This window comes from Myzus persicae, unplaced genomic scaffold, assembly GCF_001856785.1.
Source record: "Myzus persicae strain clone G006 unplaced genomic scaffold, MPER_G0061.0, whole genome shotgun sequence".
Taxonomy (NCBI): Eukaryota; Metazoa; Arthropoda; class Insecta; order Hemiptera; family Aphididae; genus Myzus; species Myzus persicae.
This window is the reverse complement of record NW_019104171.1, coordinates 69,594-84,199: the sequence shown is the minus strand read 5'-3', so window position 1 is coordinate 84,199 and position 14,606 is coordinate 69,594. Positions and strand designations below refer to the sequence as shown.

General features: G+C 29.1%; 1 protein-coding gene across 5 annotated transcripts in view; it reads left to right on the top strand.

The window, feature by feature from the left end:
* Positions 1–14,606, top strand: part of LOC111039604 — a 78,062-nt gene that overhangs the window by 14,825 nt on the left and 48,631 nt on the right. For all 5 annotated transcript variants that reach the window (XM_022323182.1, XM_022323183.1, XM_022323184.1 and 2 more), the window contains one exon: positions 12,498–12,663. In XM_022323182.1, the coding sequence (XP_022178874.1) occupies positions 12,579–12,663 (85 nt within the window). In that variant the 5' untranslated portion in view covers positions 12,498–12,578. The remainder of the gene's footprint in view (positions 1–12,497; positions 12,664–14,606) is intronic.

The window sequence follows — 14,606 nt, the reverse complement described above, 5'->3', positions numbered from 1 at the left end:
AGTACCATATGTGTCCAATCTCCAATCTATATATATGTTGCGGTTCTATGTGAAACTTAAAATTATTATATACCCCCAAAGTTAAAAAAATACAAATGCCCCCGCACATAAATTTTTTATTTACAGTAAAACCGATAAAAAAAATATAATTTACGAACTCTATAAAAATGTTTGTTCCATTGGTTATCATCCTAATATGTATTTTTTTTATTTACATATTTTGTTAATATTTTAAAATTTATTGAACCTAATATTTGCCACCCTCGTGCGCAATATTGGAACGATTTCCAATATATTCAAGATACGTCCCATTATGCGAAATCAGTATTATGAAATCTACACACCTGCGGCGTAGCATGTATCTACCGAAATAGACCTATTCATGATATAAAACTCCATAAATAGATGATTTATTGGCTCCTATATGTAGGTAACAGATACGAAGAAAATTAATGGTCATTTTAATTGGTATACATTGTGAAGTTTAAATTATTATTATTGTTAGGCATACAAATATCGCAGCGTTTTACGCTTTACGTTATACTTTTAAATCATTTTTACGAAACATTAAAATAGTGTATGGCCAAATTATTATGATTAATTGTGTGCTTTGCATTTAATGGTAAAATAACGTGGTTTTTCACTGAGTAAATGAAGAGAAAAACTGAAACTTACTGTTAAATTTAATAATCTAACTAGCTCAGCTTTATACACATTAAACAGAGGATTATTTTAAATTGTTGTTTATTCGAAATGATGAAGGTACAGTGTAGTTAAGTAGCTATATGTATCGTAACAACTAAAAACAATTTACTTAATTGCTTTTTAGGAAACGATGGTGTTTTAATTGTATTAATTTTACATGGTTTTCACGGGCCAAAAGTGGATATATTTAATAGTATAACGTAGTAATGTGCATTTTATGATGTATAAATAATAATAAATAATGTGTGTGAACACCACGATATGCTGGCGAATGAATTGATGATAAAAAACCATTCCATAACGATAACAATGGATAAATATATTTTGATTTACACATTTTTAGCGGTGGTGTAGAAAATTTCACATAAAAAAAACTCACCCCATTGACCACACCGTATTACTTTATTTTATATAACACCAGAGTGCCAACCCACAAAATACGAAAACTCGAAGTTGGACCGCACTGATAACTGCACATATTACCACTTCCGTAATAATAAGTAGGTAGGTATCAAGTCTGCATAGTGTTCACGTTAAATTCTAGACAAAAGGTTTGAACTGTATATTTTTTTACGCTGTACAGCATCTTTTATTTACGCCTCGTTTATTGTTTGTTTTAAAGTTAGGTTTTATGGGTTGAAAATTCTATCAACTTTCGTCCATAAACACACTGCCTAGGCCGTATGGTGTACGCGTACGGTGTCTCGTGCTAGTTCACCATTCGTTCTCATACAATTCTGTTAAAAAATATCGCTTTCTAATTTCATTTTAGTGTGAGATCAATGCGTTTCAATTAGAAATCAATTATTGTCCTTAACGTGTTTGTTTAAGCTTAAACTATCGACTAAATTGATTTAAATAAACTGTGAGTGGGAATCGCACATCGTCCTGACATACCATCCCTATCTTGGATCGTCTTTCCACCACTCCATCAACCTAGAAGTCCTATTACAGAGTGTCTGAAAACAATAAATTTACTACTGACTAAAAGTTTTCAAAAATCTCATGGTTAGTGTTGTAATAATATTATGAAATCGAATTTATTATTACTTCTCTAGTAACTCCGACTTACGGTCTAACAATGATATAGGAGTTGTTTGAATACTTTTTGCATATCTCTCTGTGGTCTGTCATAGATAGGGTGATTAAAATATTATGCAGACATATCGCTGGTCGGAAGCATGCAACAATTAGGTCAAATCGCACAAAACGTATACACGACATGAATAGTATAATATAATGCACGTAACTATTGTACTCGCCAAATCTACGTCTTATCTATAAATCATAAACAATATTATAGTCAAGCATAATACGTTTAGTCGTGAAACGTACGTGAAATCGAATAAATCTTTTTTTTTTTTGCAAATGGATAGTCTTGCAAGAATATTAGACACAATATTTATCACGAAACTCGACATGCGAGAAAAACTGTTTTTTAATTTGATAAATTATCGTGTGTAAAATTGCTTGTGGGAAATTCTGTGCGTGTGAAATTGTAATCCTGGAGTGATTATTAAAACAATTTTTTTTATTATTATTATTATTATTATTATTATTTCATTCGTCTCGGGGCTTAATGAGTTCGCCTTTAGTTAATTTGATATATATAATAGGGTAACACGAAAATAAAAAGAGCCGTTCATTATATTCACTACTCCATTAAAAATGTCAAACAATCTGTTTATGTGCATTTACAGCACTACTGTAACGACTATTCCTGAACTGTTTCGTGTAAATATTAGTCTTGTTTGTATTGCTCGTTACATCAAAAATGGGATAAAATACAAAAAGTAGAAATCGGTAGTGGACAAATATAATGGAAAGTTGGAATTTTTTATCTCTATTCCCTAGAGTCTAGACTATAATAAAATATGATTGCATTATATTATGGTCCATAAAAATCGAAATGCTTAATATTATACTGTCTTTAATTTATTAATTTAAAATTTTTTACTACTCAAAAATCATCATGCGCATAGGAAAATAATATATCGATGTTTCAATGTGCAATTACAATGACGATATTTTTTTTTTTTTTAATATACATTTTGCGGTGGTATTGTACATCTGTTAGCTAAATTAAATTGAATATATGTTCTGAAACTCGCTGAAAATGGCCGGACGGCGGCATAACGAGTGATTGTCTCGCCACCGAGGTTTGACTCGGATTTAACAAACAAAAAAACCAACATATTATTATTATTAATACCTAATAGTATATCTACATGTTGCAATAATAATTAATCAAAAACAATAAACGAAACGATGACGACAATAATACTTCATGGGTATTTTATACTATTTCTTAAAATAGTCATTCGTCATACATCGCATTACGTGACTATTTAAGTTTTATAAGTTGTACGGGTACCTCGGTACCTGTGCACGTACAAATTCTAATGTGAAAGTACAATAATTGATTCTAAATTACGCCGACGACGGTGTTCGCTGCAAGGGTGGTGTAAAATAATAATAATAATGCATAATAATATGACGTGCGTTTTACTTTGTTGTGGTTTGTAATCCTCGGGTGACCGGTTAAGTCCGACTGGTATTGATGACGATACCGAATATACGTGAACGACTCGTTACGCCGAAAACCAAACACAATTAATATGCACTGCCAGACAAATCGAAAACGGTCTGTTTGAAAACCTGACGACGGCTGAAGATGAAAATGCCAGAAAAGAGAGGACTGCGTTGAACGGCGTTTTTGTGGCAGAAAATATCGCGATTGCCTATTTGCCTGTTTATACCGAACACAATGTGAAGTTCGGTCGCTGAATTATTATACCGCGGTCGAGGTGACAGGCTCACTGAGATACAATTTACGTTTTTCGCGAACGAGTGACTGCGATATTACGAGTTGCTTAAGATACCTTTGGAAAATGGAGCAGTCTTGTAAAGTACTCGATTAAATGTATTCAAATACTTTTCTAGTACTCGGATACTTATTTTAAATACTTTTTAAAAGTACTTGAACAAGGTATTTTAAATAATTTCTCAAAGTATCTGGATTTGAAACCAAGTACTTATTTGTTTAAGTTTATATAGTTTCTATTTTAGTTTTAGTTTTAATCGTGTAAAAAAAAAAATTAATTCTTTATTATATTTATATTTTTTTAGTGTGAGTTATACTCAACCGAAAATTCTTTTACTCCGACAAAAAAATCTGTGTACATATTTTGATAATTACACAAAATATTAACGTAAAACATTAAAATCAGGTTCTGTTGATTTGCATTGTTAAAAAAAATGTATTCATAAAAAAAATTGAAGTAGTGGTATTTGAAATTATCTTGAAATACTTTTTAAAGTATTTGTACTCAAATACTTTTTTACTGAGTATTCAAATTTGAATACTTTCAAAATAAATATCTATATTTTTACTTGAATACTTTTAAAAAGTATCTTTCTCGAGACTTCAAAATGGTGATCGCCAACAGCTAGAGATGCCGAACACTGCACAAGATATAAATATTCGATATCAAAACTATATAAGCATTGTGGTATAAATTAAAATTATTATCTATAGCAGTCAAGTATTTATATTTTAACAATAACAAAACAAAAAAAAATATTCGCATTTAAATTACCAATTTTTCGGATAAAAAGACTGTACCAAAAATTAATTTGTACATTAGAATGAGATGATATAATATTAACCTTAGGTTTTTTTATCAAAATTCGTATGCGTTGTATGATGTTTGAATTGTATTTATTGATTTAACGTATTAATTTTCGTATACAAAAGTATCAGTAGTTTGAAAATCGATATTTAATATTAAATCGTCCATATAATTTGAATATCTCTATCGTTAACCGTTTTCTCCAATGTCTGCATTTCCGTCTAATTCTCAATAGTTTCGATCAAATCGCTTTTGCGAAGTCGTCCACGATTAAATTCCTGCGATACGGTTTTTGTACTCGTATATTTGAAAAGATCATCATTTTCCGAAGGATCGCTTCACCCCTTTTCAAAGGATTACGATCTGAGAGTGGCGCTTCGTTTTAAGGTGCACATAAGTCACTGACCTTTATTACTCAAAGGTCCTTCGTACTTTTAGAACGTACCCACGACCGTTATTGAGGAATTATTTTGATTGCACATTATGTAAAGTGTACATATAAGTGCCTAAAAAGTTTTTTAAAATCCAATTAAAAAACCATAATTTCAATGAGCATATTACATACATAATCTATAGATGTTTTAATGCTTGTATAACTGATTTATTGCTTTTACCAATATATATGTATAATTATATTTATATTCATTCCTTCTACAAAGTACGAACAAATTCTGTCAAAAACAAAACATTGAGTGAGTTGAATTGCAATCAATAACAGAAAAACATACCAACCCCAAACAAATACTTACTACGTTCAAGATGATGTACTTATTATCAATTACATTAAGTAATATGATATATGAAATAAAATAGTGGTCTTTCACTAGGTATTTGTTTAACTGTATTTGTCATAGTTTGTATAATATTGTATGCTCATAGATTTTATTTTAGTATAATTTATAATTTATAAATAATAAATTATACAGAAATATATACTGTAAGTAAAACAACTATGACTCTACATTTAATGTACTTGAAAATCTTGAAAATTCAACAAATTCAATATAAATTTCATTATAAATTCTGGTTAAAAATCAAAGTTGAAAAGTATACCAATGTATCATGTTTTATTTATTTTTGTATTGAAAAGAAAAAACAGTATTTATAATAATTGCTTTAGTTAGCTTACAACTATTTGTAAAAATAAAATGTCAATTATTAAAAATTTTAAACAAAAACGATAAAAAGGTAAAAAATCAATGTAACATGAAAGCTTCAAATTTGAACTTGTTGGTACATAATTCAAACTTCGTTTTAAGAAAGCTATGTCTTCAAAAAATTTCAACCAATCGATTTTTCTAAGAATTCAAAGGCCTAATAATAACATCTACAAATATTAAAGTGTGTAGTTCTTATGCCTGGCAACAACAGTTGTGATATTTATTAGTCAACGTTTCAAAGTTAATTGAGCAGAATTTAAAATATTTTGTATGATAATAATGAAAAATCATGACTCATGAAGTGGGTAAATGTTTAAAAAATTATTATTCTATTCTATTCTATTTTACCCTATAATTATTTCCAACGATACACATTCAAGTTTTGGTTAAGTAGTTTATGATCAAGATCTAAATATTAACCTCCGACGTAAACATGAGAACTACAATTATTACTTATGTCATTAAAAAACAATTTGTAGTAAATTTTTTGAAAAAAAAACAATAGATTATGTTGATACTTAATAGTATTTCAAATTATGTTTAATTAAATCAATTTAGTAGATTAGAAGATACTAAGATATTAATTTTTTCACAATAGTTCTTAACTTCATTTATTATAGTTTAGTTCGAAATCTGCTAATTATCCATTTTAGTAAAAGTCATAGATCCAGTAACATAATTTTCTATTTTTCTTTGAAAATTGCAAGTAGAATAATTCAAAAATGTATTTGTTGCAGTTGTCTGCTTTTGAAAATTGACTTTCTTTATGTAATTTTGACAATTTTATCAATCTTTGTTTTCATAGCCCTTCTTCAGAAACCACATCGAAATTAATTTGGGAAATAAATCTTACCATAACCACAATTTAAGCGTGAAAGCATAATTATGAGCATATTTATTATTAATAAACTCTTAAGCCTAATTTTGATAAATTAAGTATTTAGGTATAGATTTGAGATCCCGAATAACGATTAACTAATTATTATATTTTCCAAATAAAAGCTTATTGATTTTGAAATTATTATGTATAATAAAAGCACCTATGTACATATGAGGTATAAGACATTTTACGAATATAAACATGTTGAACCTTAAACATATATCAAAATATATAAAATACTTTTTTGTTTTTTATTTACGGATAGGTACTGAAAATAGCAGGCAGTTAATTCGTTAATATTTGAATACTATAAAAAAACATAATTCTTGAGATATTGCTTTAATCTTTTAATGTCAAACGTATATATAGCTTAACTCTGTATAAAAAACCTAAAATTTGATTACTTATAAGTTTTTAATAAAAAAAAATGAGAAATGTGTATAGTATATGTGTAGTATATGGAACACTGGTATATTTTGAAGATTAGAAATACTAATGAACACAAGTCACTCTCTCTACCATAGGTCAATGACCATGTAATTCAAATTTTATTTAAGTTTACGCGGAATGCTAAAATTAAAAGTATGGAACAATATCTTTTACCGTTTCGAGCCACTTCAAGCTCTGAATATAATATCACAGTATAATATTATATAACACTATTTGATTTATGATATGACGTAGACGATTTGAAATTGTTTTATAGCAAAAAATGAACGGGGCAGCGCACTGCGGCGAGCACTCAAAAATGCTCAACATTCAAGTATGAGGTCACTACACTCGTACTTTAGTCACTGTACTGCAGTTAAAATACATTTCTAGCGAGTACTCGAAATTGTTATCCGTGTACCTATAGAACAGTGTACGTATACATATAATAATATAATAAAATATGCTAATTTCAGTTAGTAATCCAACCGAGGTCTCATTAATTTCTTCTTTAAAAGTACTATGCAAAGCACAGTGTTTTTTTTTTTACGTGATTTACATATTATTTCGTAACGCGGCAAAAGCCTGCAGTCTGTAAGTTGTGTTCACACAAATGGGTTAGGTGAAACGACAGTAGGTACGTGTGAAATTCGTAGAAATATAATATAATTATGATATTAGAACGCTCGTAAAGCCCAAATTAGATGTTGGCCCTTGATAACTTGCTGTTATTAGTTCATTAAACACAATAATAATGTATAATAATATGCTCGAATCACGTTGCCGTAAATATTATCAACTTACGGTTCTAAAATACATGAAATGTCTTGAATGATACTTCAATACTATAGCTGCCGTTGTGAATATTTAAGCACCGTAAAAAATCACCCTTAAAAATAAACATATTATAATCGTTGAAATGTATTCTTGAATTTGTTTGTTATTGCACGATAACGTAGTATGTGTATTGTACCTTTTTCGAGTGCTCTTAATACCGTCGTCGCCTTAATGGTCCGTATTATTATGAGTCGGCCAATGTCGGAAAAGTCTCGCTCCGACAAGGATAATTCGACGACAGATTATTGGGAATTGGGAAGGCTAGACATAATATAGACAGTTTTGTGCCCTTTCAGTTGTTCTGTCTTCTGCACTTTCTGTCCGTGTCGATGTACACGAATAACTGATATACTAGCGATGAAAATCGTAAAAACGCCAAAAGGTATATACTCCGCATTTGACAAGAAGGTCTTACGTCCCCACAGCACGTCTCACACTGAGCAAATTATGACTATTTATGTCAATTTGTGTAGTAAAACAAAATAAACCTACTTATATATTATACTAAATAAAAGCTAGGACTACTATAGTCAGGGCCGTATTCATAGGAATTTGACAACTTGGGGTGGCAGAAAAAAACGCCTTACTCATCGTACCGAATGAAAATTTAATATAATTTGAAAACTCGACATTTGCCGCCCATCATAATCAGTCACCCGGGGCAACAACACCCTGCCCCCATCCCCTTCCCTAAAATACGGCCCCGACTATAATATTATATCGGCATAACATTATTATTGCACGGTGTCTTTATTTCTCGTTTTATTTCAGAAGTAACAGCGTTTTTATCTTTAAACACTCATTGCGGAGGTCAACTAATAAAATATCCAAACAATTTGTTTAAAGATTTCATGTTGACCCTCGAAAATACTCAAAGTATAAAACTTGCCAGGGGCTTTTAGGAAATTGGCTTTTGCTTTCGTCTATACGTATCCACCTTGTGTTTCACTCTGCTCGTCCATTCTGTTTGGACACGGACAATTACCAATACAAATAAAAACCGTTTACACACACACGCCAGGGTACATATACCTAATGTATGTTCATCGTTTTATTGAAATTCCTTAAACTACTTTATGGGTACTCAATTAACGTAAATTCTATAAACTACTATTTTATTTGTTTTAATCACGGGCACACCGACTGACCATTAAACTATTCACATGCTACCATTGTAAACTTCCATCGACCCATCAGTACACCGTCGTCATGTTTATTTACATGGATAAACCACGTTAACTTCGCCTTAGACGTACCTACCAATATCAATCGCGTAACAAAACGTACATACCTGTTCGTGGTCATGCTGACCTAATTTTTACCGATTATATTTTCATAAACTAGGTTTACGCTAATATGCCTAATTGCCTAGCGCACGTTCTTTTGCCGAACACGACCCCCTCGATGACCATAAAAATGTTTTTGTAGTTTTTTTTTTCATTATTAGTTTACATCGAAAAACGCATTTTTCTACTATTACGTCATATAAAAATTTCGGCAAAAATTAAATGTCAAAAAGTTAAAACGATTTCGGCGGGTTACACACGCACGACCACTGTACCTGTACAAAATATGTACCGTAAATTATATGTATATACATATATATATATATATATATATATAAACATTTTATTTTATGTCAGTACGCCAAATGCATCGTATCCCTAACCGTTTTCGTTTTCCGAACCACGTAGCATACCTATATAATATGTTACATGCACCAGGACTTGTTCGAAAAATACGACCGCAACATAGCTTTATTATATTGGTACCTAAATAATGGTATACCGTTATTAATGATAATAATTCTGCAGTTACTCAGACTTCGAACGCAGAATGCTATTTTTTTTATTATTTATATATTACACTGTAGCAACTACTCGTCGAGTCTGGTTTTTATGAAAAAAAAAAAAATGAAATAGAAAAATATTGTCATACACAAATTGCTGTCATTTTTGTTTACTAATAACAGAGCAGGATGTACGACCAAGTCTTAGAAATTATATGTTCAAGAACGGTGTACCACGATATTACCGCTGTACACCTACCATACCGGACAGGTTTAAATTAGACGATTAGCAGTACCTGAGTGTATATACTATGTATATCAGTAAGAACTAAAAAGACGATTATTTTCAGTGCAAAGTGATCAAGTACAAGTGTTTTTTTTTCAAATAATATGCATTACAGTTGAGTTGGTACTTTGGTGAGCTACCTTTATGAATTAGGCTTTTATAATATTGAAATGTTGAACTTTAATATTGAAATTAGGTATCTTCAATGGCGTGGTTAAGAATTAGTTCTAGGAAATAAGGGTACCTCCGAGATTTAATTTGTTTTAAGTCATACATTTATAAGTGTGTTTTTATGTTCTTTAAATAATATTAAGATAAATTCAGTGTCTAGATTCTTTTTTTATCATATTTTTAAATGCACACTGTACAACCCAAAATCGTTTGTTATTCGATACTTTTTTTTATACATTCCGCATATTTGATGCACAGAATAAATAAATATAGTAAGACACGTTTATTGCGTAATACATTTATATCCTTACACAAATTATTTACTAATTTACTCTTCGAAAATACATTTATATTATAAAATTCTAATTATTTTAAAATCCATAAAATCTCTATAAACTCTTTACACCGTGGTTAATTGTGTGTGCACATGATTATAATATGGCTAAGTAATGATATTATTATAGTTATGTATTGCACAAAATCAAGAAATACTATGAGTGGGATTTTATTTAAATTTAGAGTTTTTTTTTAGTGATTGTATGTTGTTGATTATTATTGATCGGCAGACGTTTCACATATGGTCTATAAGATTTATCGTAATTATTATTATTATAGCATAATAACTAAACTAAATATAATGTATAAAGAATAACGTCTTGTAAAAATTATACATTTTATTGAAATACTGAATATTTTGGAGGTATATGACCTGTGCCTAGCTCTTCCCACATTCACATTAATATGCAACAGTATTATTTTGACGTAAAATCGAAGACTATTTAGTAAGGAAACACTGAAAGTTCTATTTTAATAAAATTTACGTAGATATTAAATACCATTTGTCCTTGAAATGTACACAATTATTTGCAAATATTTCCGTACTTGATCATCTAATAAGGACAATCAGTTTACTTAACTGTGAATCATGGACACACAAAGGAACAACAGGTGTCGAAGAAAATTTAATGGTCGGATTCGGATGGTATTGATTTATTATACATAGGTGTTATAAATACAAATTTAATTTCCGTTATTTAAAATTGTAATAGTATTACATTGTTCAGAAAGCCTGCTATCAAAATGATAAAGGGTTTAGAATAAGTATTTTCTATTCATATCTCTGGCATAGTATATCTGGTGTTTTCTTCAACGCTCAAGTAATCGCTCAACTGCTCAAGTATATTTTGAATATTTTCTATCGAAACCAATTTAAACATTCTGTGTATTAACATTTATTTCTAATTTCCATGCTTATTTCATATTTTACCCGTGTATTTTGTATTCAACTTAAGTTTATCGATTGTTGTTAACATTTTTCCTCGCCTTTTAATTTTAAAATCATTACTTCAAATTTGTTGCTTCAATATTATAACGGTGTAAAATTTTAAACCTAATATTAGAACTATTTTTCCAATACAAGTATCACTTAAAGAAGGCGTGCAAAGATTATATAATGGTTGTACTATGTTAACCTGTACAACTATATATTATGTTTTGCAATAAATGAATTAAATTAAACTAAAAAATAATAATAAATAATATAACAAGCACTATTAATTTAAAATGATGCGATTGTAACGTGTATATATAAATTTCTCATAGTCAAATACCCATATAGCAAATACAATTAAAAAACAACAATTTGAATTACACTTTCTTTTTACATACAAAAAATGAATTTTACATAAAGTTATTACTATATTGATCACTGTCACTGGAGCTGAAATACCTATAACTGACGTTTAGAAGGTATAATGAATATCATATTATTTAAATTAACTCCTGATGCAATCATAAATAATTTTTAATTTCTGAAATCTTTTATTTTCGTATTCATTTATAGTATATAATATTATCTGTATCAGAAAGTAGTGAAAATTCAATTCAAAGTGTATTGTATTTATTGAAATACCACGAAACAACTTCGGTATTAAAAATTCAAGTTCAAACCATGCGCATTCACTCACTATTTCATCAATGTACGTGTACGTTGAATAATATAATACACGTGTGGGTACAGTGTATTATTATAATATAAGTATTACGCTCTCTTTGATCCACCCACCAACCAATATATAACCAGAGTCAGAATTCATCATGTTAAAACTTAATATGCTCCGTACAGTCTATCCAGTTAATTCATATTACAATTACTTGTGAAATATTACTACTATTATTTCAATTAACTTACGAGTTATGGCGGGTATTTGATTTATCGTTCGATCCAACGTATAAATTCCCACAATGTCGACAATATAATTGTATTATTATTTTCCGAAATCGTCGGTGCGTCGAAACGGGAGGAAGTTATGATTTTGTATTTGTCACAGACGAGGCACCAATACTCAAAAACAAGTGGTTCGAATTATGTAGCCGTAATCATATTTTATTCGATCGCTGGTCGTCCGTTTTATTATATTTTCCCTATTAACCGTGGTTAAAATATTACTGTAATACGCGTACGGTCACCTATATATATATATCGATGTGGAATACTGTGTGAATAAACATATTACATATAGTTTAAATTTTTAATAATCTTATGAAAATGTGGGCGATTTTAATAATATCTGTTTTTTTTTTTTTGTTTTTTGTTTGTACTAAACAGGTGTGACCAGCATGTGCTTTGGGATGTGACGCCGGGTGGACGAGAGCATCGTGTGCGTGATAAGCTGTAGCTGGGTGTGCTATGCTAGCCGCCCGCAACGTTCTGCTCCTGTTGGTGGCCGGTTCGTTTCTCGTCTCGTCGGTCCTCACGCTACCACAAGACAAAGGTACCTTAGTAGATAAATATGATAAAATATTAAACTTGCGACAAATAGCATATTATATATTTTCCCGACTTTGCACTGTCAAAGCTTGAATATCGGAGAACCTAACACGTTGGAAAAAGTGGGAGGAGGCATGCTAAAACAAGAGTCGAATACGTATTTTGATTGAGATAAAAAAATTATATAGTCGTAAATAGAAAAAAAAACTAAGAAAAATCAAATGTTTCAAATGTCTATTATGTAGACAGATCAAAATGAATCAAAATATTTAAACTGGAAATAAAAATGTCTAGAAAGAGGTAAAAAACATTTATGGTAAAAATTAAAAATATAGTATTATAGGGACGGTTGTTCATTTTTAAATTGTAGAAAACAAAATTAAATTAATTTTGTCGATAACTTTTGTTTTAGCCGATGTTGGGTGATTGTTTTTAGTTTTATTTTATTATTTTATAATTATCAAAATCACTAGTATAATATTCATTTTACTTGAAACAAACTACAAATACAAATTAAATTTAAAAAACATAATACATCAAATATCAACCAATATTACATCGATTGGTCCACTCAGAATCTAAAACTAAGCCAAATTGTATGTACTTAGTCACGCAGTAGTAAATAATTAAAAATTTAATCAATATTAATAATAGTAGGTATAAGAAGATAATAACATAAAATATATTGAATATGATGTATGGGTTAAAAAAGACGAGACTATTATTCAATTTTAAATTTATAATTAAACTATCTGCCCGATCTTCCTCCGGAAGAAATTATTTTTTATAATTTAATTTAAAAACATAAGACTATTTTTTGGCTATACAAATAATACAATGATTATAAAATTAAAATAAAAGAAACAAACATCGTTATCGGTGAATATATGAAAATAATTGGTAATTAGTTAATTATTATTATTATTATAATGAGGGTTCAAACCCGGTTTCCTTCGTCTCCAAAATCAAGTTAGATTCTTATATATATAGATAATATAATGTTAATAATAATAATATAATATTATATTATATTAAAATGTTAAATATCGAATGATATAATTATAATCAAACTTGATTGTTATTGAGCAGTACGTACAAATATGTAAGTGAATTAAATTACTGACCGTATAAAACGCCATTTTAAATTATAAAAAAATACACTGATATTTAAAATTCTGAAATCATATTTATATACTGTTATTATACAGCGGTCATTTAAAAAAAAAATAATAAAACGAGGTCAACTTGATATTTTTTTTATTTTTTTCTGTGGTTTTTTCTGTTCATAATTAACCTTATATGTCGAGTAATTGGCATTTAATATTCACCACTTCCGATTTACCATTTCTACATTTCAAACATTAAATAAAGGAAAGAAATACAATGTGTAGCTAGGTATTTTCGGAAAAACGGTGTATTATTGTAGTTATTAATAATTATATATTTGATTTATCGATGTAGTATGAAGTTTAACAATATAGCGAATAATCAGATAATCTAGTAGTCCTATTTCTCGTCTGAAATAACTGACTGTAGCTGTGTGTAGCTATCCATAAATAACATAAGTTCACAATACTTTTGTTTATTAATAATGAACGATTTTGTCAATCCTTCAATACCTACCCTGTTATACGCATGCACGCTTGTATCAATATTGCATATACAAAGCGCCGTCACAGAGTCCAATAATTAGTTTATTATTATAATATTGTCATTGTTATTAAGCAGGGCTTGCATTTGAAAAATACATTTTGTTTTACGTTATTTACAATCAAAACGTTATACAAATTTTGAGTTTATCGTTATTCAAAATTTAAACGTTATTCAACTTTTGTGTTTATCGTTATTCAGAATTAAAACGTTATACAATTTTTGCGTTTATCGTTATTCATAATTAAAACGTTATACAATTTTTGCGTTCATCGTTATTTAAAATTTAAAAGTATA